General features: G+C 37.6%; 1 protein-coding gene across 1 annotated transcript in view; it reads left to right on the plus strand.

Moving 5' to 3' along the window:
• Positions 1 to 19,750, plus strand: part of ADAMTS19 (ADAM metallopeptidase with thrombospondin type 1 motif 19) — a 267,851-nt gene that overhangs the window by 236,509 nt on the left and 11,592 nt on the right. The window contains 1 exon segment of the mRNA XM_021084737.1: positions 980 to 1,132. Within this exon segment, the coding sequence (XP_020940396.1) occupies positions 980 to 1,132 (153 nt within the window).

The raw sequence follows: 19,750 nt of genomic DNA on the forward strand, positions 1-19,750 counted from the left end.
AGACAATTCCTCAGTAGTACAAGGTTTATTATATTTAGAATGTCATCAGTTCTGTGCTTAAGTTTTCAGCAAGATAGCTGCTGAAATCTGCGTGGCTCTTCCTCTTCTACGTCATTGCTGAATATGTACCCGCATTCCTTTCTTTGAACCTTTCTCAGACACAAGCATAAATTAGGTTGTTCAAATTTTGCCATACCTCTCATCCCTCCTTTCCCTCTCCCACCTAATGCCATTTTGGTCCCTGGGTCCAGATAAGCAGTGATGCATCCCTTTATAAAACTGAGAGGCTTTTTCATAGTCCGCCGTGGGAAGCATCAGTGTAAATGAAAGTATCAGTTACATCTTACCTGCTTCCTCCCTGTTAGGTCACCATCATCATCCAAGCATCATTTATTCATGACATGAACGAAACTATTTTAAACTGGAATTATATTTTCAATCCATATAACTATTTAGAATGATGATTTCTAGGGGCATGTCGTTATGCAGAGAAGCTGTTTGGTTTTTGCTTAGTGTTCAATGTTTTCGCTTTAAGAAAAGTTAGTGAGAAAGGATGTTCTCTTAGAAATCGTCCTTTTCACAAACATGTCTTAAGGCTAAAACAAACGAAATCTTAGCAAAAGGAAAATGGATTTCCTTACATTATGACATGCACACATTTGATGTCCATCAGGTTTAGCGTTTTCCATTTTGGTCATTTATTATTTGTCTTTCAAAAACAATCCTTGTTGTAAGACGCTCTGTTATAATGGTCTTGTGTTTCTGAAACCCATCCACCTCTCAGGTGGTGTCCTGAGCCTCATCTGGCCTCTGCTGCTGGAGTGTAGTCTGGTCCTTTTCTTCCCCTGCTTCCTTCCGACCTCTCGGTGGGTGCTAGGCTTATGAGGGATGCTTACAACCAGTTCCTCCCATCATTTGATAATCAGTCTCTATCTCGCAATCACCAACTCTATCCACACTCTCTGATGTTATCTTCCAGTGTTCGGTCAAGTGTGGCAAAGGCGTCCGTCATCGGACCGTGAGGTGTACCAACCCTCGAAAGAAATGCGTCCTTTCCACCAGACCGCGGGAGGCTGAGGATTGTGAAGATTATTCCAAGTGCTATGTGTGGCGAATGGGTGACTGGTCTAAGGTGAGAATCAATTGAGTGCGTTCTCAGTATTAAGTTTCAGTGATGTCAGCCTTGCCCCCGGGTACCATACCCCACACTGTGAAGTTTTGGGAGAGAGGGATAGAGGTAAAGATCACAGAAGGGAGAGGTATTATATATCAGGTTCGAATCCTGCCTGTCTGTCCATGGTCATGATCTCTATAAAACTGATGTAAAGAATAAGTAAGATAAAACATATGAAGTACTTAACATCTGGGGCACAAAGGAAGCTCTCAAAACATTCTGTCTGTTATTGTTTTGTTGATACAGTTTTATGCAGAATATTTTTGCCTAAGAGTTACCTAATAAATAGAATACTGTCAGATAAGTGCATTCAGAATATAGTTAAGGAAGATAATGACAGAACTAAACAAAGGGAATTCCCATCTTAATGTGTTAAAGGCATTCTTTTCCCCATTGTTATTTGGGGTTGTATATAGAAGAAATGGAAAGGAACAGAATTCTGAAAATCCTTTGGTCGAATCAAGTAGACACAGTTTATTTGGCAGGTGAACATTAAGTTTAATCATAATAGTAATACTTAAGAATTTTTTTCTTTTTTCTTTTTTTTTTACATTTTATTTATTTTTTTAATTGTTATTTCCCTAATACAGTTTTTTGTTTTTTTTTTTTTTTACTGTACAGCATGGTGACCCAGTTACACATGTACACATTCTATTTTCTCACATTATCATGCTCCATCATAAGTGACTAACATAGTTCCCAGCACTACACAGCAGGATCTCATTGCTAATCCATTCGAAAGGCAATAGTTTGCATCTATTAACACCAAGCTCCCAGTTCATCCCACTTGCTCTCCCTCCCCCTTGGCAACCACAAGTCTATTCTCCAAGCCCACGATTTTCTTTTCTGTGAAAGGTTCCTTTGTGCCATATATTAGATTCCAGATATAAGTGATATCATATGGTATTTGACTTTCTCTTTCTGACTTACTTCACTCTGGATGAGAGTTTCTAGTTCCATCCATGTTGCTGCAAATGGCATTATTTCGTTCCTTTTTATGGCTGAGTAGTATTCCATTGTGTATATATAACACTTCTTCATAATCCAATCATCTGTTGATGGACATTTTGGTTGTTTCCATGCCTTGGCTATTGTGAATAGAGCTGCAATGAACATGCAGGTGCATGTGTCTTTTTCAAGGAAAGTTTTGTCCGGATACATGCCCAAGAGTGGGATTGCTGGGTCATATGATTGTTCTGTGTCTAGATTTCTAAGGTCCCTCCATACTGTTCTCCATAGTGGTTGTACCAGCTTATGTTCCCACCAACAGTGCAGAGGTTCCCTTTTCTCCACACCCCCTCCAGCATTTGTTATTTGTGGATTTATTAATGATGGCCATTCTGACTGGCGTGAGGTGGTATCTCATGGTAGTTTTGATTTGCATTTCTCTAATAATCAGTGATGTTGAGCATGTTTTCATGTGCTTGTTGGCCATCTGTACAAGCGCCTCATACATGGCTTATAGAAAACAGCACACATATTCACTCTACAAAGTGTTAATAAACCCCATGTTTTAAGATAAAATTCTGATCCTATCTGGGTGAAAACATCTGTCCAAGTACTAGTTTTCAGAAATGTTAAGTACTAATCAAATGGTCCCCTGTACTTGCTCCACTCAGGTGTGGTATTATATACTTGTTATCATGGAATCAAAGTTCTAGGGCTTAGAAGAGACATAATAAACCCATTCCCCTTCTCTGTTATTTTATAAATGGAAATAAAAGTGATAGTTGCCAGGGCATGGAAGGGAGCAGTGGTAACTATTGATAAATAACCCTAAAGAGTATTGTAGAAGAAGTATTTTCCTTGTACAGTGCCCTGGGGTTAACTAGCCTCCTCAAGATTAGCCAAAAAGAAATCCATGATAAATCTATTTTCTTATGATTATTCATGCCTTTCCTCTCTACCAAACGTTGGCCTAGTAACATCGAATATGATTTCACAGTGAACTACATACTCTTTCCACAGCTTAGAACATTTACAGTTTCCACTGGGACTCTAAAGCCTGCCTTTGTAAACAAGGTAAATCCACCCCTGGCTGCAGAATTAGGGACTATTCAGCCCAATCCATCCAGCTTTTCACTGGTGAACCATGTCAGGAAACCGTACATCCAGAGGAACCAACTTTGGGACAAAAGAGAATGCCACCTTAACCGCACATAGTGTCTTTCATGTTCAGGGTTTATGTTTCCCTAATTCTGAGAGGGAAATAGAGGTGCGTGATAAGACTGTGGCTTGGACGTCAGGAACATGGGGACACTTAGGAGTGCCTCCTGGAGCAGATGAGCTGAGTGGTTAAGCCACTGAATACCTCTTTCCTTGAGGGCGAAATAAGGAAAATAGACACCACCATTGTTTTCAAGATGTTTTTCTGTTAACACTTTGTTTGGCGCGAAAGGTAATCAGCTAGCTTGAGGAAATGGAAGGGCTTTCTTGAAGGGGGCAGGATCACCTCTTGCTCCATTTCAGGGGCAGAAACTCAGTGTTTGTTTATTTTGACTCATCAAATCCTCGATGTTTTCCTTAAAGGAAATCTGCTTTAAGAGAAAGTTTTAAAACTACTAGAATACTTGAGGTATATTTTTCCCACATTATTAATTTTAATAGAAAGATTCTAAGTGATAAATGTTAACCTCTAGTGAACTATAAAAAAAAAAAAAAAAAACAAAAAACCTGTTAGTGCAAAAAAAAGAAGATCCAGTCTTTCTGGTGATTGATTACATAGAACTCTAAGTGCCCACATTGCTGCATATGGGAATATAGCTAGCAAATCCTGTTTTTGTGACATACACTATTACTATTGATTAACAAATGTGCCTATTAGGTGGCCTCTGGTCAGATCTTAAGCAAAGTCAAAATTAACTGGGGAGATTAGAGAAAACATTGATTTTGGTTTTCCGTACTAAGCCTGAAAAAAATTTTTTTTCAATTTTACCACAATTTGCATGTGTGTAGTTTATAAATATGCTTGCATTGAATTATTTCAAATTGGTTTTGTTATGTTCCTACATTGCTACCTAGCTCGACAGCCTTTTCGAGTAAGGAAAGTCATGGATAGCACTAAGAAAATACGCATTTTTACACCATGACTTTGAACCTTTGTTGGTCGGCCTTTTTGTTTGCTTATGTAGACGATCCAGGTATGTTGCATTTTCTGTTCTCTTTGTGTGAAGATTTCTGCCCTTTTCCTTTAAGCTGCTTTCTCTTTGTTCTGTTTATGGCTGAGGTTTCAACATAGCAGATTCAAACAGCATGCACAAATTAAAGCCAGTTGCTCCATGTGAACTTTATTGGTTTCTCCCTTCCTGTTTTACTCCTAAAATATCACTTTCATGTTAAAATGAGGACCATCCCAAAATAATTACAGAGAAAAGGAATAGTGCTGTGATTATTGTTCCAATGATCAAAGTATTCATAGAAGAAGCACCTAGATCTCTTATTCAAATCAGCTGTGTTCCTGAAGGAAGAACACAAACAAGATGTGTGCAGTTATGGGTCTATTTCCATGCACCTCTGAAGTCAATTAATCTGTTTCATTCCAATTCTACTAATGTTTTTCAACTCTTCATATACCTAAGTGAATTTAAGATTAAAGCCCTGTGTTGGCTTTCATCGGGATTATTCAAGGAACTGTTCATAAAGTCTAGCTCTGAAATCCTGTTCCTGTCTCAATAATATGGATCAATACTAGAGAATCCATTAAAATATGTATATTCTCAGTTTTTCCCACTCTCTCAAGGCCATTGACGACTAATGAGCCAATGTAAAATTGGTTACATGGAAGTTTACGAAGAATATAGCTTATGCCTCTAACTGTGTCTACTGCGTTTGTATCAGCCTGTATGATTTCTAGCATTTACGTTTTTGGTGTTTTCATGTAAACAATGGGAAAATTGCTCTCAACTTGAGAAGGAAAATTATAGATCCAGGTATACTCCAAGAGAAAAATCGCCTGTCGTGAAATTGTTACCTCTGATTTCTAAGTAGATATGACACAGAGTTTATTAAACATGTTATTGTTTATTCCTTGGGACTAGAAAGTTGGCAAAAATAGGACCCGAACTTTGCCTTTGCTTTGCCCTGGCTTGGGTTAACCATTGATGTAATCATGTCACATTCTGATATAGCTATGGCCTAAGGGTCTTTCCTGGGATAGGACAGCAAAACATCACTGATATGTTTCCTGGCAGTATAAATAAATCTCTATTTACTCCTTTAAGCTTTACAAAACGTGGAACACGGACTTGAAAAAAACAACATAGTCTCTTAAGTTTAATGAAACGCCATATTTTCTGGCTGAATTTGACCTTTCAGCCTTTATTTGACCTTCTAAAACTTCTGGTTTTCAGTATTAGCGGCCAGTAGAGGAGCAAATAAAAGAATAATGGTTTATCCACAGAATGTGGTCCTTCATGAAGCTTTTATAGAGTTAACTTTTCCATGCAGTATAAGTACATGGTTTCTACTTCTTTAAGTATAAAGATAAAACACCTCGGAATCGCACATAATCTTGATTTAGTCTTAGAGTCAATTTATACTCTGCACTTTGAACTTAGTTTAGTCCTCTAAAATTCTAGGAAATGAGAATCTTTGGCCACATATCAGAGTGTGACATGATGAATAGATTTTCTGATAAGAGTTTACGAGTCTTTGGTGATAATTCAGGATAATGCTGGAAGCGCAAGAAATCATTCTCAACGATTTAATTATACAGGTGGTAGGGGAGAACTTTGTTTAGAAATAGTAAATATAAAGCTTGCAGTGTAGTGAGTCATTTTTAACTTCTCCTGCCAAAGGAAACAACAACTGTATTCCGTATATTCATCTGAATAGAAGGGGCTTCTAAAAACTAAGGTAAGTTTTTTTCTAATGAATAGGACAATTACATCAGATGAATACATGCTTTCTAACTATAAAATTTGGATTTAAGTTAGCAATTCCACTTAAATTACTAGTAAATCATTTTCCTGGTAAATCTTCTCTAGTTCCAGGTAGTTACAAATCTTATAATGGCATTTCACAATAATTTTTTCCATTTTCTCTGAAAACAAAGTTGTGGCTAAAACTCACATCGTCTTGATGCTTCATAATTTACTTTCGTAACTATGAAAGACCTGCACGTATCTGGATTATTTCTAGTAAAAATAATTTTCTTAATACACATACTTTGGATGTTATTGGAATCCATCTGATATATTGCTTAGGACTCTGTAATAACTATAGACAAATAAGTGTTCTTTTTCCTAACTAGTTAGCACTCTAATTTTTTAAGAGAAGCCCAAAAAGAATCTTAAATTAATTGTGTACATTTTGCCAGGTTTCGAATTGTGCTTTGTGTGATCAAGATTTATAACCTTTCAGTGTCCTCGTATTGCATAATTATCAAATTAAAGCAGTTCATAATGGTCAAGTGCAAGATCAAAGAAACAAGGTCATGAAAGGTTCTTCACTGACATACTTGTGTAGAAAGACGAATGGAAGATTTATTACTTTGTCGTTTTGCATTTTGCCTTTATACAAATTGGGCAGTAGTCAATGTAAGTGGCTTGGTTTGCACATTTCACCTGTCCCTGAAAAAAAAAAAAATTCTTTTATTTTTTCCTCTTTCTTATAGTGGATTCCTAGAGAAAGAGATCATGTGCAAAATATTTGAAGTTCTGGATAAGTTAATCGGCTACTCCCAAATCACACAGGGTCCTTGGTCTGATGAAATGCCTTCTATTTTCTACACAGAGGCTCGTCCCTCCTTAAAATTAACCTTGACAATGGTAATTGTGACTTAGCACCACTGGTAGGAAATTGTGAATAATTGCAAAAGACATTTCTCTCCCCTGAAGGGAAATTCAGGAATCATTGAAAGAAACTTAAAGAAACAAAACTTGATCAAGTGATCAAGAATATTCTAAAATAAGCGACTAGGTGATACCACGTTTTTAATCATACATCATACATGCCTGTGTTCAATGCAGTGTTTCTGTGTTAAATCAAAAGGAAAAAAACTCAGAACCAAAAATCACAAAGAAGAGGTTCCTTGTTACCCGGTGTCCTGGCTGGGACCTTAGGACTGGACTCCTACATGCCTGGACTGACCCAGTGCTGCATACACCCACCCCAATTTAAATCAACTAGCAGGACCTTTCAGAATCCAAATGAGGATCTATACGGTTTAATAACAACTAAACTTCCTGGTTGTTACAGGGTAGACGAGGGAAGTTCAATCACTTGTTAGAAGGATCTCCCATTCAAATTTAAATAAATAATTAGCGGGACAGCAAATAACCAAATTAAATGTAAAAATAGAAAATGTTAAGTATATTCCAAAACTAGAGAAAAAAAGGAATGAAATGAGAATAGCTATGGAGGAACTAGAGATCGATTAGAAAAAATCAGCATTTACTGAAGACCTGAATGTCATCATTTTTATGAGACTAAATTCATGTTAATTTATGAAATCTTCAGACTCGCATTCCCAAAATTACATTCCATCCAAAACTGGTCCCTTGGGATATACTCTCCATGTATGAGAAATCCTCAAATAAAGAGTAAGCCAATACTCTTTGTTGTAGGAATTTTCAGATCCTTTAACATTCTTCTGAATGCTGCAAATCTCAAAGAGAGACTATAGTATTTCTCTTTTTTTTTTCCTTTTACTAAAGATCTCTTTTATAGAGCATGTAGCTAATTTATTATTTAGTGTGACACACTTTAAGAAAGCTTACATGATTCAAATTTCAAAGACTACTTTTATAAATTTTTTTTCTAGCTAGAGAAACTTTGTAGAATGAAACCAAACTGAAATAATCTGTAATCCAGAAAACTGTTTTTGAGATGTATTAGCATTTCTATTCAGAATTAATTTCTAATTGTATCTACAAGTTAATTGATATTTGGAAAAGATAATTGCTTATCATTTTTGTAATTATAAATATTCTCATAAGACAGGAAAATCTGAGCAGCTACCCCATAAACAAATATGAATCTATCATAATGAATTATTTTTTAAAATTTTATTCGAGTATAGCTGATTTACAATGTTATGTTAGTTTCAGGTGTACAGTAAAGCAAATCAGTTATACATATTCACATATCCATTCTTTTTGTCAACATAGATTATGACAGAATATTGAGTAGACCTCTCTGTGCTATACAGTAAGTCCCTGTTAGTTATGTTTATTGTATGTATGTGCTAATCCCATCCTCCTGATTTATCCCCCCTCACAGTTTCCACTTTGGTAACCATAGGTTTAGTTTTGAAATCTATGAGTTTGTTTCTGTTTTATAAATGAGTCATTTTGTATCTTTTTTATTAGATTCAACACGTAAGTGATAGCATATGATGTTTGTCCTTCTCGACTTACTTCACTTAGTATGATAACTCTAGGTCCATCCATCTTGCTGCAAATGGCATTAATTAGGTTTTTCATGGCTGAATAATATTCCATTCTATCTATGCATCACCTCTTCTTTATCCATTTATCTGTTGACAGACATTTAGATTGCTTCCATATCTTGGCAGTTGTAAATAGTGCTGCAGTAAACATTTGGGTGCATGTGTCTTTTTGAATCATAGTTTTCCCTGGATATATGCCGAAGACTGGGATTGCTGGATCATATGGTAGTTTTATATTTTCTTTTTGGAGAAACCTCCATACAGTTTTCTACAGTGGTTGCATCAGCTTACCTTCTCACCAACAGTGTTGGAGGGTACCCTTTTCTCCTCATGCTCTCTTGCATTTATTGTTTGTAGACTTTTTGATGATAGCTATTATGACTGATGTGAGGTGGTACCTTATAGTTTTGATTTGCATTTATTTAATAATTAGTGATGTTGAGCATCTTTTCATGTGCTTTTTGTCCACCTGTCTTCTTTGGAGAAGTGTTTGTTTATATCTTCTGACAATTTTTTGATTGGGTTGTTTGTTTGTTTCACAATAAAGCTGTGTGAGATATTTGTATGTCAGTTACTTCGTTAGCAGAGACTTTCTCCCATTCTGTTGTATTTTCATTATTGTTTTTTATGGTTTCCTTGCTGTTATTTTTTTATAGTTTCCTTGTAGAAACATTTAAGTTTAATTAGGACCCATTTGTTCTTTTTTTTTCATTACTCTAGGAGGTGGATCAAAAAAGATATTGCTGCAATTTATGTTAAAGAGGTTCTGCTTATGTTTTCCTCTGTTTTGTCTGTTGGTTCACTCAGTGAATCAAAGAAATCAAAGATTGTAGACTTGGTTTTAAATATATAAAATTGAAGATTTCCTTGTGAGGTAGTGGGTTAAGGATCCAGCATTGTCACTGCGTGGCTCAGGTTGCTATCGTGCATGGGTTTGACCCCTGGCCTGGGAACTTCCACATGCCATGGGCATGAACGAAAAAAATAAATGAACATATGAACATTGAGATAACATATCCCAAGATATTCTAAAGAAGAGATACTTTGCATTTTAGGGAAATTTACTTTGAAAATACACTTCCCTCTCTGTAAGCTGTTCATACTAAAGAAATTACTCAATGATAAGTAAGATGCTTTTTCTCAAGAAAGATTTTCTATTATGTTGTTTAGATACATCCACCACCAAGCATTTACTCTTGCTACTCATCATTCTATCTGAAAAAGATAGCTGTTTTCTAAACCAGGCACAAAATCCCCACAATGTTGGCTATCGCATTGTTTTGTCTCTGTGTCTTTGCACTGCCAGAGAATGGGACATTTTTTTGCATTGTTATCATTTTTATTTTTAAGATCTCCTGAGAGTCTTATCTGTTGCCTTGGATATATATAAAAATATTGAATTTCCAAAATGTTCAAATTGCTTAAGGTAGTCAAATACATTTGGCTGGTATGATTGAACATAGCAGAAATATATTAGCTTTTAAAAAATGAGGCATACATACTATGTGTGTATGTCTACTACCTCAAGAAAACTGTAATGTAGAGAGATTGAAGTAGTGTTTTTATTATATGTGTATGCATATGGTATGTGTGTATGTATATATAATGTGTGTTTCATATGTTCATATATATGTATAACTATTATAAAGAGATATAAGAACATGTGTTTAACATCCTTTGGATTGGAAAATAAGAGATAATCTTTTTTAATCTACAGGACTTAAAAATACTGTCTTCCTAACAGATCCTTGAAAAATCACTAGACTCTTAAAATAATGGTATCAGTGCTTTCATGTTACAGGCCATCTATAATTTCATCTCCTACACCATACCTGAAAGTTTTTCAGAAAATAGATGTCATTGAGTTGAAAATTACTCTCAATGTTCTTTTAGAGGATGGAGCATGGAGCATAGCAAAACTCATTTCAGGGACATCGAACTTCCGTAAGTAGGGCAGAGGAGGAGTTTCACATAAAAATAGAATGAAATTTGATAACTGTTATAAAATGACAGTCAGTAGTCTTAGCATGGAATGTTTTTTACTTAGAATCATAAAGAATATGTTCATCACATAACACAGGTTATCTAGAGATAGACAAAACCAAATTACCAGGACGATCAGAAGAACATGTATATAATGCATGAAAAAATATGCAGTGTTCAGCCAGTTAGAAAGACATCCTGTGGATGTGACGTGTACTGGAGGGGAAAATTAGTTTAGTAATTTCTGCCCTGGTTCTGCCTCAGGCTGAGGGAGTGGCACTCCAGCATCCACGCAGCCACAGTACAACCTGCATCGACCTTGGATGCAGAAGAACAGTTCCTTAGACTCCCTAATCTCCATCACCCCTTCTGTAATATATGCCAAAGCACCTGTCTCTCTGAATTTCAAAATGCTCTTAACTAAGCAAGGAAAACTAACAGTCCAGGGTCAATGATGTGTGTAGTCCAAGGAAAAATACTTTGAGCTACTGAAAATGACTGATTTACCTTAGGAGACCAAACACAAATAGAATGGATTAGAAGAATATGCATTTATAACCTTATTTCCTATATGCAGAATATGTATGAGTCCACATAGTATAAGAAATAAAACTAACCCACCTTTTAGAAATAAAGACACACACGCAACTTTAGGGCTCAGTGGCAACAGGAGAGAAGAGGGCTGAGGGATACCCTGGGGGCTGCCATACAAAGGGAGCAGATGCCACTGTATTTGCCCAGTTGTTTCCACATATGTTTCCCTGTACGACCTCTAGATTGGAGGTTATCAAGCTTTTCGTTATCATTTTGATAAGTGAAAAAAAATGGCATCTTATTTTGAAATATACCCATCATTGGACTCAACAGTCCCATTGTCATAAAAGTTCCTTATAAGACATTCTCACATAATTTGCAACTATATATATGAAGATGCTCATTGCAGCCTTGTTTGGGACAGCAAACATTCAGAAACAACCCACATATCCATTAACTAGTTACATAAATCATCATTCTGAGTTTAAACTATGGAATACTGTAGTTTTTTAAAGTCTGATTATATGCTGATGAGGAAAGTTCTCCAAGATCTACTATTAAGCATGTAAAAATTATGCAGAAGAGTTAGATGGTGTGAATTAAAGTTAGTCACATGCATTCTTTTTTATACATATGGAAACTTTTCTGTACAGACATACAAAGAACAGTGTATTTGAATTACCTTGAAGGAAAGGATCTTCTGTGCTTACAATTTTCCTTTTAATTTTGTAAACGTGTTGACAGTTTCTGTCTGAAATTAAAAGAAAGCTCTTTCTTAATACCTAACTTTTTTTGTGTGTGTGGCTTTTTGTCCTTTTTATTAGGGCCGCACCCATGGCATATGGAGGTTCCCAGGCTAGGGGTCCAATCAGAGCTGGAGCTGCCGGCCTACGCCACAGCCACAGCCACAGCCACAGCCACACCAGATCCAAGTCACGTCTGTGATCTCCACCACAGCTCACAGCAACGCCAGATCCTTAACCCACTGAGTGAGGCCAGGGATCGAACCCGCAAGCTTGTGGTTCCTCGTCAGATTCATTTCCACTGCGCCACAATGGGAACTCCAATACTTAACATTTTTTAGACTGCAGCATCAAAAATGATCGATGTCATGGATATGGAGAAATGCTAAGAGAATATTACAGAATTTCTAGGGAGGGAGAAGATTTGGTAAGTTAGGGAATTGATGAGATAACTTATGTATGGAGTCAGACAGCCCTGGGTTTGGATTCTGAATTTTCTGCCAGACACATTACTGAATCCAAATGAAATAATTTATGTAAAGTTGCTAGCAAAGTGTGCGACACACATGAACTCAATAAATGCTGACTCTTTGTATCGTAGTGTCAGTAGAGATGGAAGAAATGGTTGGCTTGGAGAAATTGTTATGAGGTTAAAATGAACAGAAGTGGGGGGATTGTCTGTGGGGAAGGTGAGAAGGAAGGAGGTTTTAATGTGTTTATAGGGAATCCCAGGTTAGCTCTCTGGTCAGACCAACTTGTGTGGATAGTGGTTCTGTGTTAAAAGATAGGAAACCCTAGAAAAGAATCAAGTGGAGGGAGAAGGTTTATGAATGATAATTTGAACTGTGTTTCATGTGCCAGTCAAAGAATTAAATATTGGCCTCAGGTAGATCAGAGGAGGGGTGCGCCATGAAAATGCACATTTTGGAATCATCAGTATGTAGGTAGTGTTGACTTTTTTTTTTTTTTTTTTTTTTTTTGCTATTTCTTGGGCCACTCGGGCGGCATATGGAGGTTCCCAGGCTAGGGGTCGAATCGGAGCTGTAGCCACCAGCCTACACCAGAGCCACAGCAACGTGGGATCCGAGCCGCGTCTGCAACCTACACCACAGCTCATGGCAACGCCAGATCCTTAACCCACTGAGCAAGGGCAGGGACTGAACCCGCAACCTCATGGTTCCTAGTCGGATTCGTTAACCACTGCGCCACGACGGGAACTCCAACATTTTAAAGTTTAAGCGTAGCTGAGGAGGGAGTGGAGACGGGGAAGAAAAACCTGCAACCTTGAGAAACTCCCACCTTTGAAGGCACGTGAGAAAAAAAAGCAACTGCTAGCAAAAGAGACTGAAAAAAAGAGTATTCAGAGAACTAGGAGGAAACATCATGAGAAGCAAGAGAAGAAAGTATGTTTAAGAATGTTCATTGAAATGGAGCCACGGTTAGAGGGATTTGCAGGGGTGGGGGCGGTTGCTTTTCTTTATTCTCAAAAGTTAGCTACTCTAAGACTCTGCCAATGGCATTTCCATGTTTCCTCAAATCTTGTACTTTTTTTTTTTTTTTTTTTTTTTTTTTTTGTCTTTTTGCTTTTCTTGGGCCGCTCCCACGGCACATGGAGGTTCCCAGGCTAGGGGTCGAATCGGAGCTGTAGCTGCCGGCCTACACCAGAGCCACAGCAACTCGGGATCCGAGCCGCGTCTGCGACCTACGCCACAGCTCACAGCAACGCCGGAACCTTGACCCACTGAGCAAGGGCAGGGATCGAACCCGCAACCTCATGGTTCCTAGTCGGATTCGTTAACCACTGAGCCACGACGGGAACTCCGAATCTTGTACATTTAAAAAACTAAGGTTCTCCTTTTATTTCTTCAAACGGTATCTCACTCGCGTTTCCTTTTACTTGAAAACTGTCAAGACCATCTTCCCGGATGCCCAGGCGGAAGCTGCCCTTGGCATTTCCATACACAGGCAGAGTTTTGTCCCGGTTGCTCTTCACTCCCAGTGTTAGTGTAGTCCTTATTTTTTCACTAGGACTAGAGCAGTCATTTCTCATATGCTTCCTTACCCCCACAGTCCTCTCTCACAGATCCATCCGTTCACAGGGATGACCTCATCACTCTGCCTTAGGGTCCAGATGTTTCCAGAGCCTGTCATTGGCTTTGCTGTTAACTCGCAGATACTCATTCTGACATTCAAAGCTTCCTATTTTCTGCTCCTAACTACGTGTCTAGAACTGCCTCATTATTCTTATTAATTCATTTCTTCCACTAAGCTTAGGCCTGAACAGTCTGTACTCCTGCAATCTCCACATCTTTTGTGTAAACGTCTCTTTGCCAAGAATGTGGTTTTTTCCAACTATCCAAAAGTCCTTTAAGGACCAGTTCAAGTACCCAATTTCCCCACTAAATAGGAAAAGCTGTTTGCACTTATGGAGGACGTTAATTTTTCTCAATTGTTTATTGCGTGATATTGTTGCTCTTTCATTAAGATTGTCTTAATTAACCCTTTACCCTTCTCACTCTTTGCTGAGTGACCAGATAATTCATTGCACTGTGTTCGGTGATGTTTGTTGAGTAAATGATTGCTTAAACTTTCTCATCAAGTAAGCAAAAAATGTATTGCTTATCTAAGCATTGTATTTCTTTTCTTCTGATCCATTTATTGTTCTGACCCTAATTCTGTAACAACTGCAATGTTTCACATATTTTACCACAAAAGAATAACTAGCTTATCTTTCTCCAGGAAAACTAAGGTGTCCTATATAATTTTGTGTCAACATGACTCTCTTGACCTTTTCCTGTATGGTATATCAAAGTACTTGAATATGTGATTTTTTAAAAAAAAAAAATAAATCCATGCTGATTCAAATAACATGTTATTTAAGCCAAAAAGGTGCTTAAGATTGAGCTTCAAGGAAGCTGGCAGGCTTCTTTTGCATTTTCTTGAGTTCATTTGGCTGGAACACCTGACATCAGGTATTGCCTCGCCTAGAAGGAAAGCAATGAATGAAACAAAGCATGCTTAAGAAGTTTCTCTGTGAAGTGGCAAATACTTCATTTATTTCAGGTAGGAATAAGTTAAAGGTAACTATATAATGTTCTCTCTGCTATTCTAAATCCATACTTTATGTATTAAAGACAAACAAAACACACACTTCTTAGAGTCCTGTCACAGCGCAGCAGAAACAAATCCAACTAGGAACCATGAAGTTGCAGGTTCGATCCCTGGCCTCGCTCATTGGGTTAAGGATCCGGCGTTGCCATGAGCTGTGGTATGGATCACAGACACTGCTCAGATGTGGCGTGACTGTGGCTACGGCATAGGCCAGCAGCTGTAGCTCCGATTAGACCCCCTAGCCTTAGCCTGGGAACCTCCATATGCCATGGGTGCAGCCCTAGAAAAGCAAAAAGCAAAAAAAAAAAAAAAAAAAAAAAACAAACAAACAAAAAAACCAAAAACAAAAACAGCACTTCTCTAACATGGCTTCTGAAAGAGCTCTGATCCATTTTTGACACGGAATTGTGGGACCAGACCTGGAAAGTATTTTATTTGACAAGGAAGTTCCATCACTGTCTTTTCCAGACAGGGTGAAAGATGTTTCATGGGGAGGATAGTGATAGAAGAGTCTTGAGAGTCTTTTTTCACCTCTGCAACATCCTCTGATTCATAGGCTCAGCACTGACAGAATTGCAACTATGCCCAAAACTCTGTGTTTATTAATTGCTTCTTAATGCAAAACATCTTCTTTTATTCCATCATTGTGGGGATCAGTGTGTACTTTGATTAAAAAAAATGATTGAGGAGATTATTACGACCTTTCGAACATATTCAGTTCTCTGCTGATCATTCATAAGCAATTTGCTTGATTTTTGCCACACGCATTTCCTTGATTTGCACTATCTGCAAACATGTTCATTAAAGAGACAAAAATAGTTTGCACGTAAAACCAAATGATGATTTAATTAAACGCATATGCAAAAAAATCCTCAAGTGTCTGACCTCTAGGAATAGATTCAATCCCAAATGCCCATGTGTTAAATAAAGCAGATGAACTACTTTAAAAGACGTTGAAACACTGACCAAAATAAATAGCAAATCCTGAAAAACAAACCTAACTTTTGTTCCTGAGTATGCTTGTTTCACACTCACTTTATTAAAAAGTTGAAAGATGGAACTGCCAAACATATACATAAATGAATAGGAATGCTGTGCTAATAATTTCCAGTAGAAGTCATCACTTAGTTTCCTTACGAGGTCCACTCTCCGCTGCGAATGCTACTTCCCTCGTGTTAAACCACTTTGGAATAATCCATTTATTCCCAAAGACAAATTCTCCAAGTCAGTGCTGTTAACCTTCTTATATTGGCACTTATCATTACAAATTATATCGGGTTCTAGAAGATTGTCTATTATATTGGTTTCAAAAAAGTGAACTCTGTTTGCCAGTGACAATTTTCTCTTAATTTAGGAATTCCTATTTCTTACAGAGGCCAGCTGGAAATGAATAAAGCATTACAGAGCCTTCCTTAGCTGTTGGCCTGGAGAATACACACTTGCTCCAAAATATATATCTTTGGCACAGTCTAGAAGGAAGGAATCTTGGGTAATCTCTGTCCTAGCCAAGTGTGAGAATTATTATTTTTAACCCCTGAATACACTGAAATTGGGGTGTGGGGGGTGTTCAAGGATTTAAAAGCAGGCTAGTGTTACTTTAGTTATATTTGTTATCCCAAAAGACTTCAAATAAATACGTGTAGTAGTAATTTTACTAGTGAGTTTTCTGCCTCTTTGGTATAATGTTTAAGAGGACTTTTTATAGGACTTAGGACTTGCAGAGTTTTACATTTAACTTTGGAGTTTAACATGCACAGATTGATAGTTCCATAAACTCACTGGCAAGCTAGTTGATTTAGCCTAAATGTACAAATTTACTTAAACTGTAGTGTCCCAGTTGGTTCCCAAATCTGGGTTATCCAGATATTCAGAGTAATGAATAACTAACACCAAAACAGTGTCTTTGTGATTATTCTGAGGTCCTGCAAGGAAAGGTAGAAACTGATATTTAACCACTAATTTTAAAGTTTGGTATTTTGGAGTTCCGTTGTGCGCAGCGGAAAGGAATCTGACTGGGAACCATGAGGTTGCGGGTTTGATTCCTGGCCTTGCTCAGTGGGTTGAGGATCTGGCGTTGCCGTGAGCTGTGGTGTATGTAGGTCACAGATGCGGCTCAGATCTGGCGTTGCTGTGGCTCTGGCATAGGTCGGCAGCTACAGCTCTGATTAGACCCCTAGCCTGGGAACCTCCATATGTTGCTAGTGGGGCTCTAAAAGGACCAAAACAAAAAGAAAAAAGAAAAAAAAAAAAGTTTGGTATTTTACCATAGGATCCCAATACCTAAGCCTAGATGTGAAAGTCTTTTGTAGCTTCAAGTTGCAAAATCACATATGTGGGGAGTTTCCTTGTGGTACAGTGGGTTAAGGATCCAGCATTATTACTGCAGCAACTAGGGTCGCTGCTGTGGTGCAGATTTGATCCCTGGCCCGGAAACTTCCACATGCCACGGGTGCAGCCAAAAACAGCAACGACAAAAAAAGATCATGTGTGCAGAAGAGATGTGTTTGCTCTCAGAACCCATGGAGCACAGAAACAACACGTGAGTCAGAGATCAGCGGAAAGAATGAGTGTCTCTTTTCTACATAGGGGAGTGGTTAAGAGATATTTATGGACATTCCATTTACAAAGGGTTCTTAAGCGAAATTAAATTGTCCAGAAGTACATAGGTTACTTCTTGCACAAAACCAACAAAAAAGAATGACGTTCTTGAGAATTTGACGGAGGCAGGATACCAAGTGGATTATATCACGAGCCCTTATGGATAGTCCCACATGATTCATGAATTTTCCACGAGAGAATTTTGCACTTTACAAAGGTGGATTCAAACAGTGCTGTGAACGAGCGTTGAGAACATCCTAAAATCATGGTTACTATTCTCATCCTTTATTTTGACACTTGAAAAATTTGTAGTTAGCTGTTTATTGGTGCCTGTGCAGCCCTTTTTTCCCTGAGTTATACATGCTTTCGTCATATCAATATATGAGAGAGCTTGTTTGCTGTCATTCATTAGTATTTCGTGGATTTATGCCTCTAAGCATGGTGGCCTTCATAGAAACCTTGGGGAATAGTACATGTAGCTTCTTATTAAAAGATACATATTCTTGATATACAGCTTCAAATCTATCATGAAATCGGTATTTCTGTATAAAAATGAAAATGTAGTAGCAAAGTACACTCATCCTTATACATTTATTTGCTCCATCAAAAATGCATCTATACCATTGTGCTGTTTAAGACCTAATTATCCTCAGTGCATCAGATTGACTTGAAAACTTTAAAGAGTTCCATCCGGCATGGTTATTTAACAGCATCCACTCACCGCTCTTGAACATACTAAAGTTACAACATCAAAATGTCTCAAGATAAATGGCCTTTCCTTAAACACCTAGTATAAGATGTTTACATATTTGTCCAAGTATTAAACCAAGATCTTAGCACACTATTAGTGCCACAAATAGTACTCTCAGCAGTGAAATTTCCATGGTCAGTTTCTTACTGTAATTTACTTTGGGGGCAGTGCCTCACCACCCATTCATCTTTTGTGATGGAATAAAGGATTCCACCCCTCGGCTTCCATAAGATGGACTTCATGACCATTTAAACTTCATTTCATCCCTTTGTTTCTATGACTAAGCTTCATTTGAGAATTTTTTTTAAATGTTCCCATTGTAGCTCAGCGGGTTAAGAACCCAACTAGTTATCCATGAGGATGTGGATTCGATCCCTGGCCTCACTCAATGGGTTGAGGATCCAGCGTTGCCCTGAGTTATGGTGTAGGTTGCAGATGCGGCTGTGGTGTAGGCCGGCAGCTGCAGCTCTGATTCAACCCCTAGCCTGGGAACTTCTGTATGCTGCACAGACCTAAAAATAAAAGAAAATTGAGTGTTCTTTTTTTTCCCTCTACTATTTTCTCTTTTTTTCATTGGTTCACATCTAGGCTAATGCACAAATTTTCCAAATCGCCCTAGCACCTTAACCTGCCTTTACCAGTACCGACAAATCCTGCTCACTCAGAGCTATGGTCTAATATAGTAACTATAACTTTCCAATAGTTCCCATCTGTATCTGTCACCAGATCATCCTTGGCCATTTTTAGAAAAATGTAAGTTTGGTAAACCTCTACTGTACCCTTCCAGCAACTTGAACATTGCTTCTTTTTCCCTAGAGATTTCCCTTTCAGTTAGTTTATCCAGAAGAAATTTTATTAGGTAAAGTCAGTCAGTTCTTACTGTGTGGCCCAAGAATGACAGAAACAAAGTTTTAAGCAACAGAAATAGTTGTAAGCGTCCCTAATATAGATTTCATTTTAAAAGAGGATAAAGCCTTCTTCTTGCTGATTTGCTGACATTTATATTCTTGGTTCTCCTTTACTAAACTGTTTTTCTTAGCATTTTAATCGTCCAAACTCTTGGAATTATTGCACAAGTTTCCTTTATTATGTTTAGTGTTTGACAGGCAAACTATAATGTAGATATAATTGAATACAGTCTCAGAAATTGAAAAAAAAGAAATTGTCACTAATGTCCCAGGTCAGGAAAGAATTTATTCCATTATAAGAGAAATCTAGGACGATATTATCTAAAGATAATACTTGTATGCTCAGGTTCAGGGAGGGTCATAATTTTCTCACGTAGACGGCAATGATGAATATCACTAAGTCAAAACAAATTTTATCTTCAGAGCCCTTGGAGCTCATTTCTGGGTAGGAAAGTGGGATTACCAAGATCAATTTTTCTTGTATCTTGCTGTTTGTTCTAAAGATTACGATTTCCTTTTTTACTGTAGTAGACCTGGTGCATCAAGATTGTGTTTCCT

Source organism: Sus scrofa, chromosome 2 (assembly GCF_000003025.6).
Source record: "Sus scrofa isolate TJ Tabasco breed Duroc chromosome 2, Sscrofa11.1, whole genome shotgun sequence".
Lineage (NCBI taxonomy): Eukaryota > Metazoa > Chordata > Mammalia > Artiodactyla > Suidae > Sus > Sus scrofa.